Genomic DNA, 27862 nt, shown 5'->3' on the forward strand with positions numbered 1-27862 from the left:
AGTCTATTTTATCTAAAAATAACGACTCTCACTTTGTTTTGTTTTCCATTTGCATGATAGATCCTTTTCCAACTCCTTACTTTGAGCCTATAATTGCAATTACGTTTGAGATGGGTCTCTTGAAGACATCAGATGGATAAGTCTTGCTTTTTCGTCCTACCTGCCATTCTGTGCCATTTAAATTGGGCATGTAGACCATTTACACTGAAGCCCACATATTGATATGTGAAGTTTTGATTGTGAAGTTGTTAGCTGGCTGCTTTGTAGTTTCTATTGTGTAGCTGCTTCATGGGGTCTGTAAACTATGTACTTAAGTGTGTTTTTGTGGACCAGGTATTGTTCTTTTGTTTCCACGTTTAGAACTCCCTTAAAGATTTCCTGTAAGGTTAGTCTAGTGGTAACAAATTCCCTTAGTGATCGTTAGTCTGCAAAATATTTTGTTTTTTCTTTGTTTATGAAGCTGAGTTTGATAGGGAATTAAATTCTTGGTTGGAATTTCTTTTCTTTAAGGATGCTGAAAATGAGCCCCCAATGTCTTCTGATTTGTATGTATGTTTTCTGCTGAGAAGTCTGCAGCTAGTCTGATGGGCTTCCCTTTGTATGTGGTCTGACCTTTTTCTCTAGCTGCCTTTAAGGTTTTTTTTCTTTAGCATTTATCTTGGACAGTCTGGTGACTATCTGCTTTGGTGATGTTTGTTTTGTATAGTATCTTGGACACATTCTCTGTATTTCTTGTGTCTTAATGTCTACCTCTTTAGCAAGATGAAGGGAATTTCCTTGAGTTAGTCCCCCAAATACATTTTCCAGGTTGTTTACTCTTTCTCCTTCTCTCTTGGAAATGCCAGTAATTTGTACGTTTGGTTGCTTTACAGAATATCCTATTTCTCAAAGACTTTGTTCATTTTTTAAGTTCTTTTTTCTTTATTCTTGTCTGACTGGATTAGTTCAAAAGATTGGTATTCATACCAGTGAAATCCTTTCTTCTGCTTTGTCTAGTGGTAAAGCTTTCAATCGTACTTTGAATTTCTTTAAGTGAGTTTTAAATTCAGAATCTCTGATTTCTTTAAGATTTTTTTATCTCTTCCTTTATTTTCTGCATTGCTTTAGAAGTTTCTTTATGTTGATTTTCAGCCTTGTCTTAGATCTCATTGTGCTTTCTTGCAATCCATGTTTTGAATTTGTTATATATAATTTCTGAGATTTCATTTTGGTTAGGGACCATTGCTGAAGATCTTTTGGAGGTGTCACAACATTCGGATTTTTCACGGTACCAGAGTCCTTGTGCTAGCTCTTTCTCATCTGGTGATGCTAGCTAGCACTTCTAATTTATGTAACTATTTTAATGTGGATAAGATTTTTTTCTTTATTTAGTTTCCCATAATTTTATTGATTTGTTATTTTTCTTCTCTTTCCCCCTTCCTCCCTAGAAGGTGTGACTGTAGAAAATGTTGGGTAGGGTCTTTTGACTTTATAGCCCTATGCCCCATGCACTTCTATTGGCAGGTTTTATTTTGGGCTGGTCAGTTTGACCTACAGGCCAGTAGATGGTGCTTATGAGTAAAAGCCAGCAGTGGCCAATGCAAATAGTCATATATTTGATACTTGTTTACAGACAGAAGCTCTGAATTGCCTCAGGCAATGGGCTGATCTGTGGGGTGCTCAGTGGTTTGAGCTCCCTGTTCAGTCCTTGGGGACATACCAAGATGGGTGGAGCCAGATTGCGCAGCCCACCTAACTGATCCTCCAATGGCAGGCACAAGCACCAGCACCAAGGGAGAAAGGCTCCCAGAGGGGTGCCTAGGCCTGGAGCTGGGAAACCTCCTTGGCCCCAAGTTCTCTGCATGGAAGTGTTGGGAGCAGCCTAAACTCCTAATCCAGGAGAGTGGGTGCTCCAAATGCCTGAATATCTGCCTGGACCTAGAGCATAGAGGGCCCTGCTTTACCACAATCTGCACTGGAAGAATGGGGCAGCTCAGGCTGCTGATCCAGGCAACTGGAGTCTTGAATGTTTGAAGATCAGTAGGAGCATGGAGCAGAAATTACCCTGCTGCAGCACAGTCTCAGGGAGCAGGCTGGCGCACCCATGAATGACACATACAGACTGGTTCCAGGTCTCCATGCCAGGTGGCCCTGGCTGCAAGTCTTCTCACCCAGAAGAAACAACAGCTGCAGTAGTTCTCCTACTGCTGTCATAGGGGAGAACACAGTTCCAGCACCTACTTGTGCAGCACTTTCCACACTTGCCATTAGATTCTGGCTATAGAGACCCCTACCCTACTCCAGGGTAAGTGCTCCAGTCTCTGGCCCAAGACTAAATGCCTGCACAGCCATACTGCCAAGTCATCAGAGAATGGTTGAGTTTGTATGTGCCTGGGTTAAAAATGGCATCCTGGAACAGAATAGAGAGTCCATAAATTAACCCACACACACACTTCCTGTTAACTGATCTTTGACAAAGGTGCCAAGAACACACAATGGAGAAAGGATAGTTTCTTAAATAAATGATTTGGGGAAAACTAGATATTCACATGCAGAAGAATGAAACTGGACCTTCATCTCACCCCATACACAAAAATCCTCTTGGTCTTCAAAATCAGATCCCCATTCCCTTCTGGGTTTCTGATTGTATTTGCATTTTCACCTTAACTGCTGCACTGAGAGCAGCCCACTAGCTCATCTACTGACTGTCCCATAACAGGAGCAATGTGCTTTTTTATGTCAAACTGGATGGTGAGGCTGAAAGGGAACCAAGAGAGTGGAAAAAAAATACTGGAAAAAATGCTGGTGGTGTCAGACCTAAAGCCTAGAGAACAAGGATGGGGCAGCCTGAGTGAGAAGAGTGAAAAGGTGCACCCAGAGAATCCCAAACACCCTGTTGGGTCTACCTTGACCCCTGATCTGCAACCCTCACTGGAGACATCACTCCATAACTTTTCTCCTCAAGGCCAAAGTTTGACCTGAGCCTCTCTCCTGCCGACATGCCATCACCAATCTTACATGCTGAAATTGACTCTCACCATCCTTTATTTGAGAAACACAAGCTGAGTATCTGCTAAGGCCAGTAAGTGGCTTGCTCAGCTTGGGTTTCAGCAGTGAGTAAGGGGCACATTTACTTTCTTCAGGGATCTTACAACCTAGCAGAGAAGATAGACACTACACAAATACGGTGTATTTGTATCTGTGATGACTGAGCCCAAAGGCAAAATGTAGGCATTATAGTGTGGGTGAGAGAACTGTCTTTGTCTTGGAGTTCAAATCTAGCTTCAGAAGTGAATAATTACTTTTCCACGTACAGTCATTGTCCAGAAATAAGTACAGAGTCCGTATTTAATCCCAATGATGTACAACTTTAAATTGCTGTAAGACTTCATTTTGAGTATAACACATGTCCCCCTGTCTGTGTGACTCAAAGCATTTCAGAACTTGTCAGCAGGAGGGTCCCCGTTTCCTCATGAATTGAAAACTGACTTGTAGCTGGCTTTTTCCTAGCCCCACCACTGAGTCCCTGTCTGAGTTTCTGTCTTGAGTCCCTGTCTGAGTTTCTGTCTCCATATCCTGATTTGGAGACATTCTTTTACTTCTTGGGATGGAACTCCTTATTCTCACACATCTCTTATGAAATCTCCAACCACTTGTTCTTCTCAGTATACATATGTAACAAACCTGCACATTATGCACATGTACCCTAGAACTTGAAGAAGAAGAAGAAGAAGAAGAAGAAGAAGAAGAAGAAGAAGAAGAAGAAGAAGAAGAGGAGGAGGAGGAGGAGGAGGAGGAGGAGGAGGAGGAGGAGGAGGAGGAGGAGGAGGAGGAGGAGGAGGAGGAGGAGGAGGAGGAGGAGGAGGAGGAGGAGGAAGAAGAAGAAGAAGAAGAAGAAGAAGAAGAAGAAGAAGAAGAAGAAGAAGAAGAAGAAGAAGAAGAAGAGGAAGAAGAAGAAGAAAAAAAAGAATACTGTCCACAGCCCAGTTACTTCTCTCAGAGCATGGAGCAGCTCCAAATGTTCTGCACTGTGAGAACTTCTTAGTATCCCTGACATCCTGAGGACCTGGGATAATGAAGAAGAAATTTACCTGACTGGCTCAAAATGAGGAATTTATGACCTAATAACAAGCATGTTAACTCTGGGCCAGGGGGTGCTTTATCTGAGGTCTAGTTCCAGGGTGAGTCTTCTAAGAAGGCATATTAGTAATAAATGAGTGGACAACAAACCAACCAGGGATCAACCCTTCTCCTTTGCAATATATGACTGATGCTATGAAAAGCAGCTGAGTCATTCTTGGGTAAGATGAGATGAATAAGCCAAAAAAGGCAACTTGGGAAGTTGTCCAAGTTGTCATGGAGTTTATGTCATTTAATTTTCTTACTATTGGGTTTCAGAAACACAAAATTGGATTAACAAATATCCTCTGTTCATATTATATGCTCACAATTCATCCATGCTTGGCCTTTTTAATTAATGTACCTACCTGCTTGTTTATTATTTGAATAACAAACACACAAAAATTCACCATCCAAGGGAAAATGATAACTTTGATAGAAAGTTATACGCACCTGTGTAATTCAGCCTTCACCCATGTCTCTGCCTGTCCCATCTAATATAACCATGATTCTAAATCTCGTATTCATCATTCTTTGCTTCCCATTTTGTATATTTCATTATTTTTGTTTCTAAAAATTGTTATTTTGTTTTTTCTATTTTAAGTTTCATTTCTTGAGATATTGAGTACCAAAAAGTCATCCATTTAATTATCCAATTCTATGAACTTTGACTAACATATATAGTCAGGTAGACCCCACTACAACTAAGATATACAACAGTTCTATCAACCCAAAATATTCCCTCATGTGCTTATTAAATCTACCCCTCCCTCATACCAATCCTTGGCAACCACTGACCTCTTTTCAGTTCTTATAATTTTGCCTTTTCCAGAATGCCCTATAATTAAAATCATATAATATGTAGTATGTAAAGTCTGGCTTCTTTTGCATTTGAGATTCATCCCTGTTGTTTTACATATCAGTAGTTGATTCCGTATCCTTCCATTGCACAGATATACCATTTTAAAAACTCTATTCATCAGTTGAAGAGCATGTGGGGTTCTTCAAGTTCAGGGCAGTTATGAATAAAGCCACTATAAATATTGGCCTACAGGTTTTTCTATGAACATACAAGTTTATTTCTCTTGGCTAAATATCTAAGAATAGGATTTCTGGGGCAAATTGTAAGTTGTAGGTTTAATTGTTTTGATAGACTGCCAACTAATGTAATTTTGCATTTCTACCAGCAATGACTTGGGCTTCTTGTTGTTCTACATCCCTCATATTACTTGATATTGTCATTTATTTCATTTTAGCCATTCCGATGTGTATAGAGTGGTATCTCACTTTGCTTTTAAATTGTGTTTCTCTAATGACTGATTAGGTTGAGTATCTTTTCACATGCTTACCTGACACCCATGTATCTTCTTTGTTAAAATGTCTCTTCAAATATTTTGCCCATATTTTCTGTTTTATTACTTATTTTTGAGAATTTAAAAAATATTGCCCTGGCACAGTGGCTCACGCCTGTAATCACAGCACTTTCGGAGGCCGAGGGGGTGGATCACAGGTCAGGAGATCGAGACCATCCTGGTTAACACAGTGAAACCCATCTCTACTAAAAATATAAAAAAATCAGCCGGGCGTAGTGGCAGGCGCCTGTAGACCCAGCTGCTTGGGAGGTTGAGGCAGGAGAATGGCGTGAAGCCGGGAGGCAGAGCTTGCAGTGAGCCAACATCATGCCACTGCACTCCAGCCTGGGCAACAGAGTGAGACTCTGTCTCAAAAAAAAAAAAAAAATTATTGACCCAAGTCCTTAGTAAGATATGTGTTTTACAATATTGTCTCTAAGTCTGTGAATTTGTGAATTTTCTTTGCATTTGCCTAGCACTGCCTTTTGAAAAGCAGAAGTTTTTTATTTTGATGAAGTCCTATATTTCTTTTTGAATTGTACCTTTTTGGCATATCTAAGAAATTTTGCATAACCCAAAGTCACAAATATTTTTTTGTTTTATTGTAGAAGTTTCATAGTTTAATTTTTAATTTTTTAAATTACAATCTAATAATTTTTATATCTAGCATTAGGTATGATTTATTTTACATATAGATGCCCAATTGTTTCAGCTCCATTTGTTGAAATGACTATTATTTCTCCAGTCATGACTCAAGAAAGAATTATGTCATACTAATTCCCAGGAAATTGTAAGGGACAGACACAGCACCTGAGTTGAAAGAAGGAAGAAGGGAGGAAGAAAGGAAGCAGTGGTAGGCTCCCAGGTGAGAGGTATGCGGACAGCCATCCTGCTTCCAGATTCAGTGTCATAGGTTGGATATTATGGAAGTACCCAAGCTACAAATCTAGTCTTGGGCGTGTGCCTGGTTGTCACCTCCCCTGGTTGGGAAAGCAGCAGCATGCCCAGGCTGTGCATCACACACCGTGCACAAGATAAAAGCACTCCTCCCCTGGGCTCCTCATCCGCAGTCTCCTCAGGAACAGCCTTCGCCTGCCTCCTCAGCACCTGGTGAGTGTCCAGCAGGGGATGGGACTCAACTTGGGATGTTGGAACAGAAAACTAAGATCATAGCAGAAGAGAGGGAAATGGAGAGGTCTGAAACAAAAGCCCAGAGAGGACGGCAGAGAGGGTACCAATGCGGGAAGTGGGGCCAGGAGGGAGACCCTGCAGGATCTGACAGCAATTCCATGACCTGCAAAGGCCACAGAAGCTTATGATTCCTTCCCATCCTGTTTCTACTCAGGCTGGCACATGTTTCCTATGATATCCATTCTCCAGAATGCCTTTTTTCAGAAGGGTGCATTCCTAGAGACTCTTTGGAGAAACAGGAACATGGATGCCCACTTAGACTCACAGCAATCTGTCCCAGGTGGAGAACAAAGTGAGAGGCATCTGACATGTTCCACCAACTCCACATCAGCTTCCCTCACCCTCCTGCAGCTCGTGCCTCAAGAGGCAGCTGGTCTTAGAGACATTGGACTGTAGATTTTGAACTTACAAATGGCTTTGTTTTGTCCAGGACAACTCAACTCCTGACAAGATGTCCTGCCAGCAGAACCAGCAGCAGTGCACACCCCCACTCAAGTGCCCCTCACCCAAGTGTCCCCCAAAGAGCCCAGCACAGTGTCTGCCTCCAGCTTCCTCTGGCTGTGCCCCAAGCTCCAGGGGCTGCGGTCCCAGCTCTGAGGGTGGCTGCTGCCTGAGCCACCACAGGCGCCACCACCGATGCCGGCGCCAGAGGTCCAACTCCTGTGACAGGGGCAGGGGTCAGCAAGGCGGGGGCTCCGGCTGCGGCCATGGTTCTGGAGGCTGCTGCTGACCTGGATCCTGATGCTGAGACAAGCGATTTTGGAGGAAACAAGAATCCCAAGGGCCCAGGAAAACCCCATCTTGATGCACGAGTTCCCAGATACCCTCTTCTGGCTTTCACAGGCTGAGCTGGGGGTTTTCCTGTGGAATGTCTGGGCTCTCCCCAGAAGGCACTTCCTATCTGATGTCCAGGATGTCACATGTTCCCTTACCCCTGTACCTGTGAAGGATTGGCAGTGTTTGTGCCTGACCTCGTCAAAAAATAAAGCTTCTTGTCCTCATTACCACTGGTGTCTCCCTTGGCATTTCATTCTGTCTCTCCCTACGTGGGGCTGGAAGTGTGCCCTCCCATCTGCCCCTGACATCCAGCACCACCACAGGGAAGATGCAAAGTTCTAGTTCTAGGCTGCAAAATTCTGGAGTCTGTCGAGTCTTTTTGTGCTGGAATTGTGAGGTAGTGGGGGACAGGATGTGATGAGAGGGACTGTAGTGAGGCCTCTAACTGTCAGAAAAGAATGACTGAAATGTGACTGTTCCTTTCATAATGGACTCCCCAGTCCTAGAAGGAGCTATGAGATGTTTCTGACATCCCAATTACAAAATAGTGAAGATGTAGCAGGCAATTATCAAAAAAAAAAAAAAAATAGGCAGAATTAGCATTTCTTCTAAAGAGGTAAATTTGACTCTCCAAGGGACATTTTTTGTTGTCAAAACTTAGAGAATTTCTGGCATCTAGCAGGAGAGGCCAGGGATGCAGCTAAGCCTCCTACCAAGCATAGTACAGCCCCACAGTGCAAAATTATCTGACCCAAAAAGCCAATAATTGCAAGGCTGAAAACCTTTAGACTAAAATTAAAAGATGAGTAAAGAAAAAAATGGCCTCAGCTGTCTATAATCCCAGCGCTTTGGGGAGCTGAGGCAGGTGGATTACCTGAGGTCAGGAGTTTGAGACTGCCTGACCAGCATGGTGAAACCACATGTTATATGATAAGTCAAAATACAAAAAAAAAAAAAAAAAAATAGCTCAGTGTAGTGGCAGATACCTGTAATCCCAGTTACTCAGGAGGCTGAGGCAGGAGAAGTGCTTGAACCTGGGAGGCAGAGGTCGCAGTGAGCCCGTTGTGCCACTGCACTCCAGCCTGGGCCACAAGAGTGAAACTCCATCTCAAAAAAAGAAAACGAAAGAAAGAAAGAAAGAAAAAGCTGGTCTCAGGAAAAACAGATAACAATTAAATTCCCAGAGAGAGAAGGTGGAGGGAGTAGAATTAATTAAAGCTTAAGAAGTCCTGGGTCAGGGGAGAAATAGAGCTGAGAGCTTAGGGAATGTAGTAATGTGGAGGGTGTGGACTGAGACCATTAAGAAAAAGGAAGAGAGAAATGAGAAGTATTGCTAGGCTTATAAATTAGTATAATTGTAAGATCAAAAATTTATTTGCTTATTAGGTGCTAGAAAACCCAAAGTGACTACTATGAACTCATTTAATTTTCTAACTCAATAAGCCACGTGCTCTTAATAACCATATTTTACAAACAGGGAAATTGTGGGGAAATTGTGGGTCCAGCAGTTCTGCATAGGACCCAGGCCACAAAGCCAGTAAGTCCATGATCCTGGCTGATGCCACTTGTACCTTCCTGGAGACTTTTCAAGAGATTTCTAGAAACAATTAGTATTTTATACTTTACATTTATTTTGTCCTGTTTAACTTTGTGTTGTGTTCTTATTCTTGTTTGATTTTTTAAAATATGCAGAGCTAAGAGCCCAACTATGTGAATCATAACTTTAATAAAACTTTTTAAAAATTTTTCTCTGTCATATTTTGGATGTGTGATACTTAACCGCCCTCTAGGTTGAATTACCTCCTTAGAGATGAGTCTCTGTCTGCCAGATTGTTGAAATACTAGCGTAGAGAAAACAGTTCATCAAAGCCATTCATACAGTTCTTAGAATAAGCCACAGGAACATCATAGGACATGAATTAAATTACAAATTGAAAATGTGGGAGAACTCTGTGTGGAGCTGGGTACAACAAGCAAAAACAAACAAATATAGATAGCACATTAGGAGTTTATTGAATCAAAAATATTCTTTTGAAAATATCAAACTGGCTATTTTTACTGCAAAGTCTAAGAACTCAGTATTTCTAAAATCTCTGGAATTTAGTAAAGAAAAAGGCTCTCAAGGAGTTTGATGTGAGAAACACTCTAACCAGTTCTGATCACTCTCCAGGTCAGCACAGTTGCTGAAGATAGGAATCACAACTGTCCTGTTTGATTCATCACCACAAGCTGCTTGTTACTCAAAACTGGAGACATTCTTGGGTAACACTCCACCATGGGACAGAAACAGTGTCAAGTCATGATTCAAATATGTCTCAAAAATACTGAGAATGCATAAGGTTGGCTCGGAGGTTGGAGTTGCTGCCCTGTGTGTGAGGCCTTGCCACATGGACCCCACACCAAGGAACCCACAGATCTAGCCAGAACCACTCCACTAGTCCAGAAACTGAGGACCACTGTTTGGAGCAGGACTAGAATTCATGAGACAAATTCTTAACTGCATATCACCTGCAAGAGAAAAGATCCAGCCTTTGAAGAAATAAAGCCTGCCATCTGTCAAAGTCTATGGAAAGAGGATTGGAGGCTCAAAGCACCTATCAAGGTCAACCTCTTGATGTCAAATTGTCCACCAATTCCTACACACACTGAGTTCACTCGGGAGGAAGAAGAAATAGGAGTTGGACCAACTTATGAAGTTGGAACCTGCAATACCAAGACACTCAAAGACAGATGTTAAGCAGTTCCTGATGCTGCCCCTAAAAGTGGACCCCAACAGGTCAACTAATAAAGACCACCTCGACCCAGCCAAGGATTCAATAGTTAATAATTAATAATTCATTTAAAAACTATTTATTAAACATTTACTATATACAGACACCACTACAAGTACTGGAGATACATTAGAGAAAATGAACAAATAAGATGGTCTCAGGGAACTTCCAATCTAGTGGGTCCATTCAAGACAGTCCTCTGATTTGCTTGTAAAACAGCAAAGTAAGGTATCAACACCTTTCTATCCAGTTGGTTTCCCGTATCTTTGGATTGAGGAGGCAGCAATGTAGCTTTGATAGACACAATGAAAGACACTCGCCTGAGAACAACATTGATGATTAAATATACTAGCTTTGCTATTGCAAAAAGCTCATGTAGTATCATCTTACTTTTATACCACAGGCAGCAATCAAGTAAGAATAAGTGGTGAGTTGCTAGTGGTGATGGGAAGAATATTAGTGCACAAGAAGGCCTATGTTCTCAGACCCTTGCCAGTGGAAAAAGTAATGTTTGCACCAGTAGTATGAAGGTACTCTCATTTTCCTCCTGTTAGACCTTATCTCAAAGTGGGTAGCCACAACTATAGGCTTTCCTGTAGTAGGATAAACTACTACAGTAGGATAGTACAGTAAATACACATTTACTGTACTAATAATGTTTTCTCAAAAGCCATGTGTTTTTATTTAACTTTTATTTGAAGTTCAGGGGTACATGTGCAAGTTTGTTACACAGGTAAACTTGTGTCATGGGCATTTGTTGTACAAATTATTTTGTCACCCAGGTATTAAGTCTAGTACCCATTAGTCATTTTCCCTGGTCCTCTCACTCCTTCTATTCCCCACCCTCTGGTAGGTACCTGTGTCTGTTGTCCTCTCTATGTGTCCACGTGTTCTCATTATTTACATCCCACTTACAAATGACAACATGCAGTATTTGGTTTTCTTTTCTTGTCTTACTTTGCTAAGGATAATGGCCTCCAGCTCCATCTATGTTTCTGCAAAAGACATGATCTCACTCTTTTTATGGCTGCATAGTATTCTATGGTGTATATGTACCACATTTTCTTTATCCAGTCTATCTTTGATGAGCATTTAGGTTGATTCCATGTTTTTGCTATTGTGAAAAGTGCTGCAATAAACATATGTGTACATGTGTCTTTATGATAGAATGATTTATATTATTTTGGGTATATACCCAGTAATGGAATTGCTGTGTTGAATGGCATTTCTGTCCTTAGGTCTTTTAGGAGTAGCCACACTGTCTTCCACAGCGGTTGAACTAATTTATACTCACATCAACTATGTATAAGCATTCCTTTTTCTCTGCAACCTCACCAACACCTGCTATTTTTTGACTTTTTAATGACAGCCATTCTGACTGGTTTGAAATGATACCTCATTGCAGCTTTGATGTGAATTTCTCTAATGATCAGTGGGATGTTGGGCTTTTTAAAAATATGCTTGTTGACTGCATGCACCTCTTCTTTTGAAAAGTGTCTGTTCATGTCCTTTGCTTGCTTTTTAATTGTGTTGTTGTTTTTTTTTTTTTTTTCTTGTAGATTTGCTTAAGTTCCTTATAGATGCTAGATATTAGACTTTTGTCAGGTGCATAGTTTGCAAATATTTTCTCCCATCCTGTAGGTTGTCTGCTTACTGTGCTGATAGTTTCTTTTGCTGTGCAGAAGCTCTTTAGTTTAATGAGATCCCATTTGTCAATTTTTGCAATTGATTTTGGTGTCTTTGTCATAAAATCTTTGTCCATTCCTGTGTCCAGAATGGTATTGCCTAGGTTGTCTTCCAAAGGTTTTATATTTTTTAGGTTTCACATTTAAGTCTTTGATCCATCTTAAGTTGATTTTTGTATATGGTGTAAGGACGGAGTCTAGTTTCAATCTTCTGCATACGGCTAGCCAGTTATCCCAGCATCAATTATTGACTAGGAGTCTTTTCTCCATTGCTTGTTTTTGTCAGCTTTGTTGATACCAGATGGTTGTAGGTGTGTGGTCTTATTTTTTGGCTTTCTATTCTGAACCATTGGTGTATTTGTCTGAAAAAAAAATACACATTTTTAATTACACGTGTGATATAAAAGATTTGCCTTATTCTTGAGTACACTTGTATTTCAGAAGAAAATGCATCTTTATTGTTATAATAAAATGCAATAGGAAAATTCTACAGAGCTGATTCAAATGCAATTTTTACAGGCATTAGTCACACATCAATTGCATTACGTCAGGTATACATAACAACACTACCAAATGTATCTATAATTATTCACCTTCAATTAATTATAATTTACCTTTCAGATAAATTCTCCCTGGCTATCCCAGCCTGGGTGAATCATCTTCTTCTCTGACCCATGTCTGCAACTCAGAAACTTACAAAGTGAGTGGCTTACTGACACATCAGTCATCAGATGTAGGTTAGTTCCTTATCTCCATCTCTGGTTGCAGCTCTAATGTCCGTGGTCCACTGTGCTTTCATTCCTTTGTAGTTTTTTCTGTTTTCAAACACCTTTACCTTATGACAACTATCACCTGAAGAAATAAGAAAACAAAGTCAGAAATATCTGACTCCTCAACCTATGTTCTTAATGAACCTATTATTCTGGCCGCTTCTATCCACCACATTCCGTCCTCAGACAGAAATTTTGTCCATTCCCCTTCTCTCTTCAGGGACACCTCTACCTCCTAGGTTTCATGAGTTTCTCTGTGTCTCCCTGACCAGAAGCTCCAAGGAGAGGTCAGACTCCTTATCCTTTTGTTACTGGTCCATGTCCATCTTCAGCTCCTATAGGTTGCCGACCTCACCTCAGCCACTCTCAAATGATACTGAATGACAACCTCTGGGCACACTGTGGAGACAGGAGACTGATACCCAAAAGCTCTTGCCTAAACCTCAGGACTCAACACACATTTTATGTATCTTTCATCATCTTGGGTCATAGTCATTTGATCACCTGTCCGTCTGCCCTGCTACACAGTGAGCTACTCAACCAGGACTACATCTCATTTATTTATGATGAGGTGTGTCCACCATCCAATGGATTGCATATCTATCACCATGTCCACTGTGTAATGTCTGTTTTTTTCTTTTTTAGAAAATAGAAGAAAGTAAAGAAGGAATGTATAAAGAAAGAGAGGGGGAGAGCAAAAGAGGATGGGAGAAAGAGAAGAAAACACACCAACAACAAGCTTAAGAAATAGGTACCTGGACAGTCTTGGGGCATCCCAGATCCTTCTCTTAGAAAAACTTAGTCTTTCCTCGCCTCCCCCCACACCCAACCTACTACCAGGACCCTGCAGCCTATAAGCAAACAACATAGAACCTGGTAACAAGATCCTGTCCAGACAGTCTATGAACTAGAACTTCCTGAGACACCTGCCTCTTTCCTCAAGGTGTTCAGACAGATAGTCTCTGAGCACCAAGCATCAGTCACTAAGGTGCCCCCAGCTCAGGCCCACGCAAAAGCCTCGGACCCCTTGGTGTGACAAAGACAGGTAAAGAAGTAGAAGAGGATAGTAGAAGTTGAGACTAGAGAAATCAGCCAGTTCCTGACCAGCCAGAGACTAGTACTGTAGTCAAAGAATTTTTTGTTCGTTCTGTGGACAACAGGTACATATGTATGTAAGCCCATAGTGATCTCATTCTCCAACCTCCAATTTTTTCTCTTCCATCTCATGTGATCTGATCCTCTCAAACCTGACTGTACATCAGAATCACCTGGGAGACAGTAAAACCCTGATGCCTAGGCCAAGCCAACCAGCGTCTTGAGGGATGAAACTCAGAGTTTTGTATTTTTTAAAAACCCTCCGGGATGATGCCAATGTGCAGCCAAAGCTGAGAACTTCTGAGGTAGAGAGCTCTCTTTTCTCCCCAGAAATTTCACTCTCTCTGATCGCCTGGCATCCATCTTCTCCCTACCTCCCCCACCCCCATCTCCTGCTTTCTATATGTGACTTTGTGAAATAACAAAACCTTCTTCAACTTTATATGCCTTCCCTACACCACTCTTAGCAACTCAAAGTCCCCTGGACGATTGGAGGTCTGACCCACTCCTCAGCACTTCAGGCCCACCACGACCTGTACTGAAAATTGGAGCCCAGCTCAAAAGTAAAGAAAGATCATGTTACAGACCACCCAAGATTACAGAAACTGAAGGGTTTGAGGGTGACATAGGGTTTGGAGACAAAACTTTTCATTGTTGACGTCTGAAGTCTTTCACATTTTTTGCCACAAAGCCCTGATTTTACAGTGATGATTAGCTCCAAGAAGGAATGTTTTCCTAAATGCAGTTTAAAAAATATTATGCAATTCATGAAATTGAGTATTGATTTATTTGTTGACTGATATTGGAAAGAGAGGAAGAACCAAGAGAGATCCTTGGCAGGAAAATCTTCCAAAGGTCTCTGAACAAGTTTATTAAGTAGTCCGAACTCAGTGTCAGATACAAATAGGGATTTATTTTTCCTCCAGTCTCTGTCTTCTACTATGTTATACTGACTCTACTTTGATGATATCTCAAGTGTGTTTCAGGGCTTTCCAATCATTTTTCAGGTACTCAGGGAGCACCCCATCCTGTCCAGCTGGATATAACTCTGAATAAGAATATTAACTCTTCCCTCTCCAACCCAGCACAGCCCACTGTCTCCTAAAGGACTGTGTGGAAAACAGGCATCTAGTGTGTAGAAAAGAGACACGGTCAGCTCCATCATGTATTGTCCACCTCCTCCTGTTCCCTGTGGGTTCCCTTTATTCTGCACTGTTTTGAGGCTGGAATGAGAAAAGCAGGGATGAAGCAAATATCTCATATTTGGCTGGTACTGCTAGTGTCTCTCAGTGGCTGCATCCTCTCTGTGCTGACCCATGAGGGCTCTCTTACCAGATAAATGACTGATTTCTTTAAGAAATCTTTAGCACAGTGGCCTCATGTGAAAAATTTGGACTCTTTGATCAAGTGGGCTTCATCCCTGGGATGCAAGGCTGGTTCAACATTCGCAAATCAATAAACGTAATCCAGCATATAAACAGAACCAAAGACAAGAACCACATGATTATCTCAATAGATGCAGAAAAGGCTTTTGACAAAATTCAACAGCCCTTCATGCTAAAAACTCTCAATAAATTCGGTATTGATGGAACGTACCTCAAAATAATCAGAGCTATTTATGACAAACCCACAGCTAATATCATTCTGAATGGGCAAAAACTGGAAAAATTCCCTTTGAAAACTGGCACAAGACAGGGCTGCCCTCTCTCACCGCTCCTATTCAACATAGTGTTGGAAGTTCTGGCTAGGGCAATCAGGCAAGAGAAAGAAATCAAGGGTATCCAGTTAGGAAAAGAAGAAGTCAAATTGTCCCTGTTTGCAGATGACATGATTGTATATTTAGAAAACCCCATCGTCTCAGCCCAAAATCTCCTTAAGCTGATAAGCAACTTCAGCAAAGTCTCAGGATACAAAATTAATGTGCAAAAATCACAAGCATTCTTATACACCAGTAACAGACAAGCAGAGAGCCAAATCAGGAATGAACTTCCATTCACAAGTGCTTCAAAGAGAATAAAATACCTAGGAATCCAGCTTACAAGGGATGTAAAGGCCCTCTTCAAGGAGAACTACAAACCACTGTTCAGTGAAATAAAAGAGGACACAAACAAATGGAAGAACATACCATGCTCATGGATAGGAAGAATCAATATCGTGAAAATGGCCATACTGCCCAAGGTTATTTATAGATTCAATGCCATCCCCATCAAGCTACCAATGAGTTTCTTCACAGAATTGGAAAAAACTGCTTTAAAGTTCATATGGAACCAAAAAAGAGCCCGCATTGCCAAGACAATCCTAAGTCAAAAGGACAAAGCCGGAGGCGTCACGCTACCTGACTTCAAACTATACTACAAGGCTACAGTAACCAAAACAGCATGGTACTGGTACCAAAACAGAGCTACAGACCAATGGAACAGAACAGAGTCCTCAGAAATAATACCACACATCTACAGCCATCTGATCTTTGACAAACCTGACAAAAACAAGAAATGGGGAAAGGATTCCCTATTTAATAAATGGTGCTGGGAAAATTGGCTAGCCATAAGTAGAAAGCTAAAACTGGATCCTTTCCTTACCCCTTATACGAAGATTAATTCAAGATGGATTAGAGACTTAAATGTTAGACCTAATACCATAAAAACCCTAGAAGAAAATCTAGGTAGTACCATTCAGGACATAGGCATGGGCAAGGACTTCATGTCTAAAACACCAAAAGCAATGGCAGCAAAAGCCAAAATTAACAAATGGGATCTAATTAAACTAAAGAGCTTCTGCACAGCAAAAGAAACTACCATCAGAGTGAACAGGCAACCTACAGAATGGGAGAAAATTTTTGCAACCTACTCATCTGACAAAGGGCTAATATCCAGAATCTACAAAGAACTCAAACAAATATACAAGAAAAAAACAAACAACCCCATCAAAAAGTGGGGAAAGGATATGAACAGACATTTCTCAAAAGAAGACATTCATACAGTCAACAGACACATGAAAAAATGCTCATCATCACTCGCCATCAAAGAAATGCAAATCAAAACCACAATGAGATACCATCTCACACCAGTTAGAATGGCAATCATTCAGAAGTCAGGAAACAACAGGTGTTGGAGAGGATGTGGAGAAATAGGAACACATTTACACTGTTGGTGGGATTGTAAACTGTTCAACCATTATGGAAAACAGTATGGCAATTCCTCAAGGATCTAGAACTAGATGTACCATATGACCCAGCCATCCCACTACTGGGTATATACCCAAAGGATTATAAATTATTCTACTACAAAGACACATGCACACGTATGTTTATTGCGGCACTATTCACAATAGCAAAGACTTGGAATCAACCCAAATGTCCATCTGTGACAGACTGGATTAAGAAAATGTGGCACATATACACCATGGAATACTATGCAGCCATAAAAAAGGATGAGTTTGCATCCTTTGTAGGGACATGGATGCAGCTGGAAACCATCATTCTTAGCAAACTATCACAAGAACAGAAAACCAAACACCGCATGTTCTCACTCATAGGTGGGAACTGAACAATGAGATCACTTGGACTCGGGAAGGGGAACATCACACACTGGGACCTATCATGGGGAGGGGGGAGGAGGGAGGGATTGCATTGGGGAGTTATACATGATATAAATGATGAATTGATGGATGCTGACGAGTTGATGGGTGCAGCACACCAACATGGCATAAGTATACATATGTAACAAACCTGCACGTTATGCACATGTACCCTAGAACTTAAAGTATAATAAAAAAAAAAATTTGGACTCTTTTGACACTCTCCTACACTCTTAGCCCCATTGGTACAGGCCTCTTGCCTTGCTAGTCACATTCCTAACAGGACTGTGGTAGTACAGCTATGCCTAGCTGCCCTCCAAATTGTCCACTGGCTCAGGGAAACTCATGAACTCTGGCCATGTCAATCAGTAAGGGACTGGCTGCTTCTCTTTTCCCCATTCTCCTTTCCATTTTCTCTTTCCAAATATTTTTCACTCTTCAGAAGAGCCAGACAACTGTTCAGCAAGTCCACTGATGATGCTGAGGCCTGAAATTTCATTCTTCCTGGGCTGTGTGTGTGTTTGTGTGTGTGTGTGTGTTTTATCATTTTGTTTTGTTTTGTTTTGAGATGGAATCTCGTTCTGCCACCCAGGCTGGAGTGCAGCGGTGAAATCTCAGCTCACTGCAACCTCCGTCTCTCTGGTTCAAGTGATTCTCCTGCCTCAGCCTCCTGGGTAGCTGGGATTACAGGCACCAGCCAACACACCCAGCTGATTTTTGTATTTTTAGTAGAGATGGGGTTTCACCACATTGGCAAGGCTGGTCTTGAACTTCTGACCTCAAGTGATCCACCCACCTTCGCCTCCCAAAGTGCTGAGATTACAGGCATGAGCCACCGCTCCCAGCCAAGTCTTTCTGTTTTTTAGGCTTGATAAGTTCTACAATTTGTCCCCTTGAAATTCCTATGACTTTTCCTCTAGTGGAGGGTGAGAGTAATAACCTGTTGCTTCCCCACGTGAAATGTAAGGGGGAAATCCACAGCATTCTATCCAGTTTTGGAAACTTCTCATCATTATAACAAGGGAAGAGTGATAGCATCAGGGCTCCTTCCAAACTCTTTATAAGGTGGAGAGTTATTTGTGCCTATTGTTTACAACTTGGTGGTTATTTTTGTCAAATCTCAATAAAACAGGAAAAGCTTAATCTTACTTTCTCATATATGACCTGGATATTATATGGAAGTATCTCTGTGGTGATGAGAAGAGCTGTATATCTCAAAATAATAATGCTTATTGGATGTGAAGTTTGCGACCCAGATGACAAACTAGGGACGCATGTTTTCACTTAAGAAGAGAAGGCTGGGAATGACTGAGCAAGGATCTCCAAAAATCTGCTCTTCCATTAAAAACACCTTGAAAATGAAAAACTGTGAAAATCAACTTTTGCAAAACTCTGGAGATTTACCAAAGGCTTGCAAAAATATTAAGAGTGTTCACTTAAGAAAAGCAGTTGAATATGGGTAAGAGTAGTGAGTTTTGTGACATTTTAACTTGCCCTATTGTCATCTTCCTGTTCCCAGTGCCATCATACTCTTGAAATCTAAAATCCTAGTAGCACATGGAGGTAACAGAACATATCTGACATTATCCGAAAACCCCATCCCTAGAGAAAGGTCATTATCTGACTATAAAGCACATAATGAAGATCCCATTCCCATTTCCCCTAGAAATCCCAACTGGCAGAGTTTGTTTTCATTCCAGTTGACTCAGAGCTCTCTCACTGCAAACAGCTTTTACCCCAGGGTGTTTGCCAAAAACAATCAGTAAAAAATGTTTAGCATCACAGGCACCTGTGATGGTGATAATAGTTGGGCAAACCAGAAGTTGACCAAACACTTAGATGGAAAATCTGAGTAATGAGATTTTCATAGAGAGTTTAAAAAATCTATGACATATTTCTGGAAATCTAGGAGATTATGTGGACTTACAAGGCTGTGTACATGCACAGAAAAGACCTGGTAAGACCCAAATATCTCAACTTTGACTGATCTTGAAGTTCCATACAAGCAGGAAATGAAACCTAAGACAGATTTGTACACTGTCTTCTTAAGTCTTGAAAACATGCCCCAACATACACAGAGAAAATCTCTGCAAAGGTTGAAAGACATTAACTCAAGGCATTTAAGGAAATCTCTACTAAGCTAACTGAGTAGGGAGTTCAATGACCACACACAATAAAGAATACAGATTTTACAAAATTGGTTCAGGAAAGTCACGAAGCAAATGAACAATGAAAACAAACAGCAACAAACCCCAGAGAGGGTTGGGAAATTTGATTTCCAGGATTTTATATGATTTTCAATGTCCAATTATTAACCAAAAAAAAAAAAAAGAGAGAGAGAGAGAGACAGAACTACAAATAAACAAGAAAGTGTGGCCTACACAAGGGGCAAGGTCCAGGGAGGTAGTCAAGAGAGACAGTCCCTGAGGAAGTTTAAACATTGGGCTTACTAGACAAAGATAAAAATCCACTATTTTAAATGTGCTTAAAGTACTAAAATAGACTATGTCTTAAGAATTAAAAGAAAATGTAAGAATATTGTCTTGCCAAATAGATAATAACAATAAAGAATTAAAAAGAATTTCTTAAAACAACCAAATAGAAATTTGAGGTTTGAAAAATACAATAACTGAAATTTAAAATTGACTAGAAGGACTCAACAGCAGGTTTGAACTGGAAGAACAAATCAGTGAACTAGAAGACAGGTCAATTGTGATTATCCAACCTAAAGAACAGAAAGAAATAAGATTGAATAAAAAGTAACAGAGCCTCAGAGGCCTGTGGATACCCATCAAACACACCAACATATTTATAATAAGAATTCCAGAAGGAGATGAGAGAAATAAAAAGACAGAAAGAATATTCAAAGGAATAACAGTTAATTACTTATCAAATTTAATGAAAAATATTAATCTACACATCTAAGAAGATCAACAAACTCCTAGCAGGGTATAGTCAAAGAGCTCCATACCTAAACACATCATAGTACAAATGTCAAAAGGCAAAGAGAGAATTTTTAAAACAGCAAAAGAGAAAAGACCCATCAAATACAAAAAAAAAAAAAATGTTAATAACATTAACAGCTGGTTTCTCATCAGAAACCATGGAGGACAGAAGCCAGTCCGATAACATATTCAAAGTGCTAAAGAAAAAAAAAAAGTAAACCAAGAGTTCTATATCCAGCAAAACTATTCTCTAAAAATTAAGACATTCCCAGATAAACAAAAATTGAGAAAATATTTTTCCAGAAATCCTGCTCTACAAAAAATACTAAAAGGATTAATTCAGTCTGAAATGAAATAACACTAGACAGTATTTGAAATTTTTATGAAGAAATGAAGAGCATTGGTAACGTTAACTACCTGGTAAATATAAAAGATAGTATAAATGTATTTTGTGCTTTTAAGTCTTTTTTCTCCAATTTGATTTGAAAGACAACTGCATAAAGAAATACTTATAGAGCTGCATTGATGGCCTTCTAATGTAAAGATATGATTTATATGACAATAACAGAATACAGAAGGGGGAGGGAACAAACCTACACAGGAACAAAGTTTTGCATGCTATCAAAATTAAGTTGGTATTGATCTGAGTTATAATCGCTCTAAGTTAAGATGTTAATAAGAACTCCCAATGAATCACTAAGAAAATAACTCAAAAAATATACTAAAATATATAACATTGAAATTAAAAGGGTACACTACAAAATGCCTGTTCAACAAAAAACAAAGCTATAGTGAAGAAAAAGAGGGGCAAAGAAAGTTATAAAATATATAGAAAATAAATAGTACATGGTAGATAAAAATTCTACCTGAATAGTAATTACATTAATTGTGAATAGATTAAATACCCCAATCAAAAGGCTAAAACTGGCAAAGTAGATAAAATAGCATGAACTAACTATACGCTGTCTATAAGACACAGATTTTAGGCTCAAAGACAAAATAGATTCAAATAAAAGGTAGAAAAACATACACCATGCAATGGTAATCAAGAGATCTGGAGTGGCTATACTAATACTGGACAAAATAGACTTTAAGATGAAATTAATAGCAGAGGCAAAAAGGATATTTTATAATGATAAAAGGATCCATATCTATTAAAGAAATAATTATTATACATATATATGCACCTAATAATGGAGTCCCAAATTACATGTAGCAAAAACTAACAAAATTGAAGGGAGAAACAGACAACTCATAAACAATTTAACAATAATAGTTGAAGTTTTCATACTCCACTTTCATTAATGGAAGAACAACTAGGAAGAAAATCAACAAAGAAACTGAAGACTTTAACAACAATATAAACCAATTAGATCTAACAGACATCTTGTTGAACACTCCAACCACAATAGCAGAATACACATTTTTCTCAATTGCACATGGAAAATTCTGCAGGGTAGACCATTTGTTGGGTCATAAAAGTAGTGTCATTAAATTTTAAAACACTGAAATCATACAAAGTATCATCCCTAACCACAGTAGAATGAAACTAGAAATCAATAACAGAAGGAAAACTAGAAAAATCAGAAATGTCTTAAGCAACCAATGAGTTCAGATAGAAATCACAAGGAAAATTAGAAAATACTTTGAGATGAATGAAAATAAAAATACAACTTACCAAAAATTATGGGATACAGCAAAGGAAATGCTTAGAGGGAAATATATGGCTGCAAATGCCTACATTAAGGAAGAAGAAAAATCTCAAATCAATTACCTAACCTTCTGCCTTAGAACACTGAAAAAAAAGAAGAAACTAAACATAAAGCAGGAGGAAGGAAATAATAAAGATTAAGTTCATAGCTGCATTATTCACAATAACCAAAAATTGGAGCTAACTCAAATGTCCATCACTTGATGAATGGCTAAATAAAATGTGCTAAGTTCATAAAGTGAAATATTACTCAACCATAAAGAAGAATGGAGTTCTGATACACACTACAACATGGATAGATCTTAAACAATATGTTAAGTGAAAGAAGCTAATGCAAAATGCCATGTGGAATGAGGAGTGACTACTAATGGGTGGTGATAAAAACAATTGCTTCAAGGAAGGTAGGATTGCAACCTCCAGCAGGCCTTAGTGAGAATAAGGTATACAGGAGTCAGACCTTCCTGGTTCCCTCTTGTCAAGCATCTCGGTGAGTGCACAGGAAGTTGATGAATGGATAGTCCCAAGGGTGTGCCTGGCTGTCACCTCCCTGGTTGTGAAAGCAGCAGCATGCCCAACCTGTACATCACACACCCTGCACAGAATAAAAGCACTCCTGCCCTGGGCTCCACATCCGCAGTCTCCTCAGGAACAGCCTTCTCCTGCCTTCTCTGCACCCGGTAAGTGTTCAGCAGGGGACAGGGCTTGATATGGGATGTTAGAACAGAAAGCTAAGCCATAGCAGAAGAGATGGAAACAGAGAAGTTTGAAACAAAGACCCAGATACGGGGCTGTGAGAGAACAGCAATGGGGGAAGTGGGCAGGAGGGAGACCCTGCAGGAGCTGACAGCAATTCCATGACCTACAAAGGCCACAGAGCTCACGATTCCCTCCCATCCTCTTTCTACTCAGGCAGGCACATTTCCTGTAACATCCATTCTACAGAATTCTTTTTCCCAAAAGGGTGCATCCCCTAGGGGTTCTTTGGAGAAACAGAAACACACAAGCCCACTTAGACTGACAGCAATCTGTCCAGGGTGGAAAGCAATGTGAGAAGTATCTGGCATGTCCCACCAACTCCACATCAGCTTCCCTCACGCTCCTGCAGCTCTTGCCTCAGGAGGCAGCTGGTCTTAGAGACATTGGACCGTAGATTTTAAACTAACAAGTGGCTTTGTTTCAGCCAGGACAACTCAACTCCTGACAAGATGTCCTGCCAGCAGAACCAGCAGCAGTGCCAACCTCCACCCAAGTGCCCCTCACCCAAGTGCCCCCCAAAGAGCCCAGCACAGTGTCTGCCTCCAGCTTCCTCTGGCTGTGCTCCAAGCTCTGGGGGCTGTGGCCCCAGCTCCGAGAGCAGCTGCTTCCTGAGCCACCACAGGCACCACCACCGATGCTGGCGCCAGAGGTCCAACTCCTGTGACAGGGGCAGTGGTCAGCAAGGTGGGGGCTCTGCCTGTGGCCACGGTTCTGGGGGCTGCTGCTGATTCAGATCCTGATGCCGAGATAAGCGATCTTTGGAGGAAACAAGAATCCCAAGGGGTCAGGAACAGCCCCATCCTGACGCACGCTTTCCCAGATACTCTCTTCTGACTTTCACAGGCTGAGCTGAGGGTTTTCCAGTGGGGCACCTGAGCTCTCCCCTGAAGGTACTTCCTGTTTTAAATCCAGGATGTCATATGTCCCCCTACCCCTGTACCTGCCAAGGATTGGCAGTGCTTGTGCCCAACCTCGTCAAAAAATAAAGTTTCTTGTCCTCATTACCAACGGCGTCTCACTGGGCATTTCACTGTCTCTCTCCTCAGCTCCTTAGTCAGTACCACCCAGCTCAGGAGGCAAACCTTAGCTCTGCACCAGGAAAACATAGTGGATCTGACCCTGCTCCACTGATGGAAGGGAAAGGAAGAGTTTCATGTTGTAGTGGGAGGGAGAGAAGGATACAGGTTGTGTTGGTTTGAGGCCCTGAAAGTCAACTTCAAACTCAAAGAGGGTATCAGTGCAAAAATTGACTTTTCCTGTAAAATCTGAGAGGACATTAATACAGTTGGGGAATTTCCAATGTTTGACAAAAGATCACTAGTTTGTTTTGATGGGCCGTTTCTGGGGTGCTAACTAAGAAACAGGAAATCAAGAGGCAAAGAAACAGAAAATAGGCAGAGGAGAAGCAGAATCAAAAGATGGAGGGAAGCGATGTAAGCCTGGGGAAGAAGTATAACTCAGTGACTGAAAATCCAGGGAGAGAGATGAAAGCTGAGAGAGGTGCTTAAATTAATAAGATAATGGAGCAGAGATGTGGCTGGGAGTTTAGTCAATGAGATGATTGGAATGTGCAAAATGAGAATTTTAGGAAAAAGAAAAAGGAAGAAAATGAGAAGTGTTGCGGGAATTATGAATAGATATACCAAAGAAGCAAACATTTATTAATTTTGTAACTACACAGCCTTGACATCAACACATGGAAGTTACAAATTCAATGGAGTCACAAGTTTTGGCCTACATTGTGAGACTGAGATGTTCCTGGGGTTGAAGGAATGTTTTTTCATGTGAACCAAGAATAACATCTTACTTTGACTACCAGAAAGCCCAAGAAGTATCACATAGAGCTACAGTCAAATTACAAATATTGAGAGAAGTTGACGTGAGGGCTAAGTAGAGCAGGTGGGGGGGGGGCATTAAAAATAAAGATGGATAACCTTATAAGTCCATAGAACTAAAAAAGGATTTTATCAAATCCTGTAAATTAATTCTTAAAATTTAGGGATCAAAAAGACCCTGAGGCCCGGCATGGTGACTCACACCTGTAATCCCAGCATTTTGGGAGGTCGAAGTAGGTGGGTCACTTGAGGTCAGGCATTCAAGACCAGCCTGGACAACATGGTGAAACCCCATTTCTACTAAAATTACAAACAATTAGCTGGGCATGGTGGCAGACACCTGTAATCCCAGCTACTCAGGAGACTAAGGCAGAAGAATTGCTTGAACCAGGAGTCAGAGGTTGCAGTGAGCTGATTATGCCACTACACTCCAGCCTGGGTGACAGAGTGAGACTCCATCTCCAAAAATAAGAAATAAAAAAGACCCTGAGAGAAGTTTAATATCAGATATTCAGATATGCACCAACGGATATTTAAAAAATAAAAAGAAATTTGTTGAAATTAAAGCAGAAGGCACATCTTTGGGCCATTGGTTTAAGTTCGGTTTGAAATCACCCAGGGACAGTGAAGGGGGTGGAAGGCCCAGAACCCAGGGAAGAGTGTGCCATGCCTGAAACAGCCTGCAAAGCTCCACACTTGGAATGTGAGCAATACCCACATGCAGACCCAGCATCTCTGTGCAGACCTGGAAACAGCATGACATGGGCTGGACATAACTGGACAATTAGATCCTGCCACCAGTCAGGGGCTGCAGAACAAGCTTGGAGGCCCAGAGCACCTCATTCCACTACACTGAAGAATGACAGGGTTCTGGCTAGGGTTGGATCAAATCTGAATGGAGAGAAAACTGAGCAGAGTCAACAAAGTAACTTGCTGGCAAACCAATGAGATCCTGGGAATCTATAAAGAAGTATAAAAGGACCTCTCAAAACTGGAGCCCAATAAGGGAGTTTCCAGCAGTAGAGAAAAACAGATGCCCCAAACTACATCTGGGCAATACCAAGTCCTGAGCCCTGGACCCATTTATTCACTTGACACATTTTTACTGAGCCTTGATTATGTGCTTGATTGTAGGCACTAGGGACACAATAGGGAATCAGAGAGACAAAGTTCCTTCTTTTGGGAACTCACATTCAAAACTGGTCCAAAGGAGACAGTTCCCGATTTCGCATGCATGGCAGAGTGAAACACAGTGGCCTTCTCCTCAGTTGGCCTCTCAGCCTCTGGAGGTGAGTGGACACTGCTATTTATTTAATAAACCCAAAGAAGACACTCAGCCTAGGCAAAATATTCAGGCTCTGAGACAGTGGCTTTGGTGGTGACAAAAGGAAAGGGCATTAAGTGTTTTCTAGCTTCCACATCAAAAGACAACAGCCAAGAAAGAAGAGGGGATAAATCATGACTACCAAGGGGACAAAGTTATTGCACAAGCAGGCCTCTCTCCTCATGCCCTTACCCATCTCCCTCCCTCTCTCCACAGCCCAGTGAATAAACCTCTTCTCACAGGTTCTCTTTTCATCCCATGAATATTACCTATTTCATCATCTAATGGAGATTTCATCACTTATAAGTCTTCCTATAACAGGATAACCAGACACAAAATTTTCATCAATGTTTATAAAAGACAGTAACATTTTGTGATCATTTTAATTAAAGTTTTGATTTAAAAGATTTGTCCCATTTTTAAATGTGGTGTTTCAGAGGCAATGCATCTCTAATGTTATAGTAAAATGCAATGGAAAATATACTAATAGCTTGTGTAATTGCAATTTGCAAAATCCTGTTCAGTCACTGCCCATTCAGTGTTCACAAGTTTCCCCATTGTTGGCCTCATCATCACCACATCCATGAAGTATTATTCACAACTCAGCTAATTTCCCTTAGCCACCCCAGCTAAGGTGGATCACTCCCTCCCAGAAACTACTCTGGAACTCTTAGAGTAAATACCACAGTCACTAAGATACTGAAAAAATGGCCCTCAGATGTACTTTAATTTGTAAACCATGTCCTCACAACCTCTATAGATTTACTGTCTCTTTCTCTGATTTTACCCCTCACATCTTTGGTCCATTGTGCTTTCATCACTTTATAGCTCCCCACCACCATACCAGCTGATACCTGGGGAAGCAGGATTCAAACTCAGGAATGTCCATTATCCTGCCCACTCCACTTTGTCTTAGATCCCCCAGGGTCCCCCTCAGCTCCCTTCTCCTTAGCACCAGCATTATCTCTTCCTCCTGGTGAGGTTCCATCAGCTGGGTTCCATTAGCTCCTCTTGGTATCACCATCTGGGCTGGCTGCCCACAGACAGATCAAGGATTTATACCTCTGCTCCTGCTACTTGCACAAATACTATTGTCAAAGGCCAGTGATCTCATCCTCAAATGACAGCATGTGGCAACATCTAAACACATTTTCCCCCACAGAGTCACTCCAAGTAAAAGGGGTTTGACACCCACAGAGTCTGAACTTGAGCCCAAGGACATTCCACACACCTGTATTCCTGCATTTGCCACACTGGATCATGCTTATTTTGTTATTTGTCTGTCTGTCCCATTGCACTGTGAGCTACTCAAGAACAGAGAACAAATCTTATTCATTTATAACTCTCCCGTGTATAGCAAAATGCCTGGTGTGCCATATCAGTGCAACATATCTCATTTGAATAATTGAATAAATGAAAAAATTTAAATGACAAGCCTACAGGAAGCCTGGGTCCCAGGAATTTCAAGAGTCCTGTGACTTCTCTCATAAGAAAACTCTTAGCATCTGCCCAAGAAGATACAGAGGGCCTAGTAATAGAGATTATAGCTATTCAGCTCAACATATTCCAAAGTAAAGAAGGAAGGAATGACAGGAGGGAAAGAAAGGTAGGGAAAGGGAAAAGGAATGGGGAAGGAATACAGAGGGAGGGAGCAGGAATGGAAAGAGAAGGGCAAGAGGGCAGGAAGGAAGAAGGGAAGGGATGAGGGGAGGACAAAAAGAAAAATAAGAGATGGTAGAACTACAGAAGATTTAAAGAACAGGTATTTGGACAGTTTGGGGGCTTCCTGGATCCTTTCCTTTAGTAAGACTCTCTTCCCATTCCCCTTTTACTCCCAACCACCACAACATGGAGGGAGGGATTCACATCTCTCTGTGGTACCTGTGTCTCTAATAGGGGCACAAGGATAACGTTGAGAACCCAGATTGTCTCAGCTGCTTGCCATGGCCATGCTAATGGTTTGGGGATGGGAAGGT

At 41.0% G+C, this 27862-nt stretch overlaps 2 protein-coding genes across 2 annotated transcripts; both read left to right on the forward strand.

The window, feature by feature from the left end:
* Nucleotides 1–6518: 6518 nt before the first annotated feature.
* Nucleotides 6519–7648, forward strand: LOC104671278 (late cornified envelope protein 3D-like). Its single transcript, XM_010374707.2, has 2 exons — nt 6519–6560; nt 7072–7648. Exon 2 carries the CDS (start codon nt 7093–7095, stop codon nt 7369–7371), a length of 279 nt encoding a protein of 92 aa, XP_010373009.1. The 5' UTR covers nt 6519–6560; nt 7072–7092; the 3' UTR covers nt 7372–7648.
* Nucleotides 7649–22597: 14949 nt separating this feature from the next.
* On the forward strand, nt 22598–23731 carry LOC104671279 (late cornified envelope protein 3D). Its single transcript, XM_010374708.1, has 2 exons — nt 22598–22648; nt 23152–23731. Exon 2 carries the CDS (start codon nt 23177–23179, stop codon nt 23453–23455), a length of 279 nt encoding a protein of 92 aa, XP_010373010.1. The 5' UTR covers nt 22598–22648; nt 23152–23176; the 3' UTR covers nt 23456–23731.
* The last annotated feature ends 4131 nt before the right edge of the window (nt 23732–27862 follow it).

This window comes from Rhinopithecus roxellana, chromosome 8 (assembly GCF_007565055.1).
Source record: "Rhinopithecus roxellana isolate Shanxi Qingling chromosome 8, ASM756505v1, whole genome shotgun sequence".
NCBI classification, from domain to species: Eukaryota; Metazoa; Chordata; class Mammalia; order Primates; family Cercopithecidae; genus Rhinopithecus; species Rhinopithecus roxellana.

Bases quoted from the DNA above. Each gene is read 5' to 3' on its own strand.
- LOC104671278 (XM_010374707.2), top strand. From the start codon at position 7,093: ATGTCCTGCCAGCAGAACCAGCAGCAGTGCACACCCCCACTCAAGTGC.
- LOC104671279 (XM_010374708.1), top strand. From the start codon at position 23,177: ATGTCCTGCCAGCAGAACCAGCAGCAGTGCCAACCTCCACCCAAGTGC.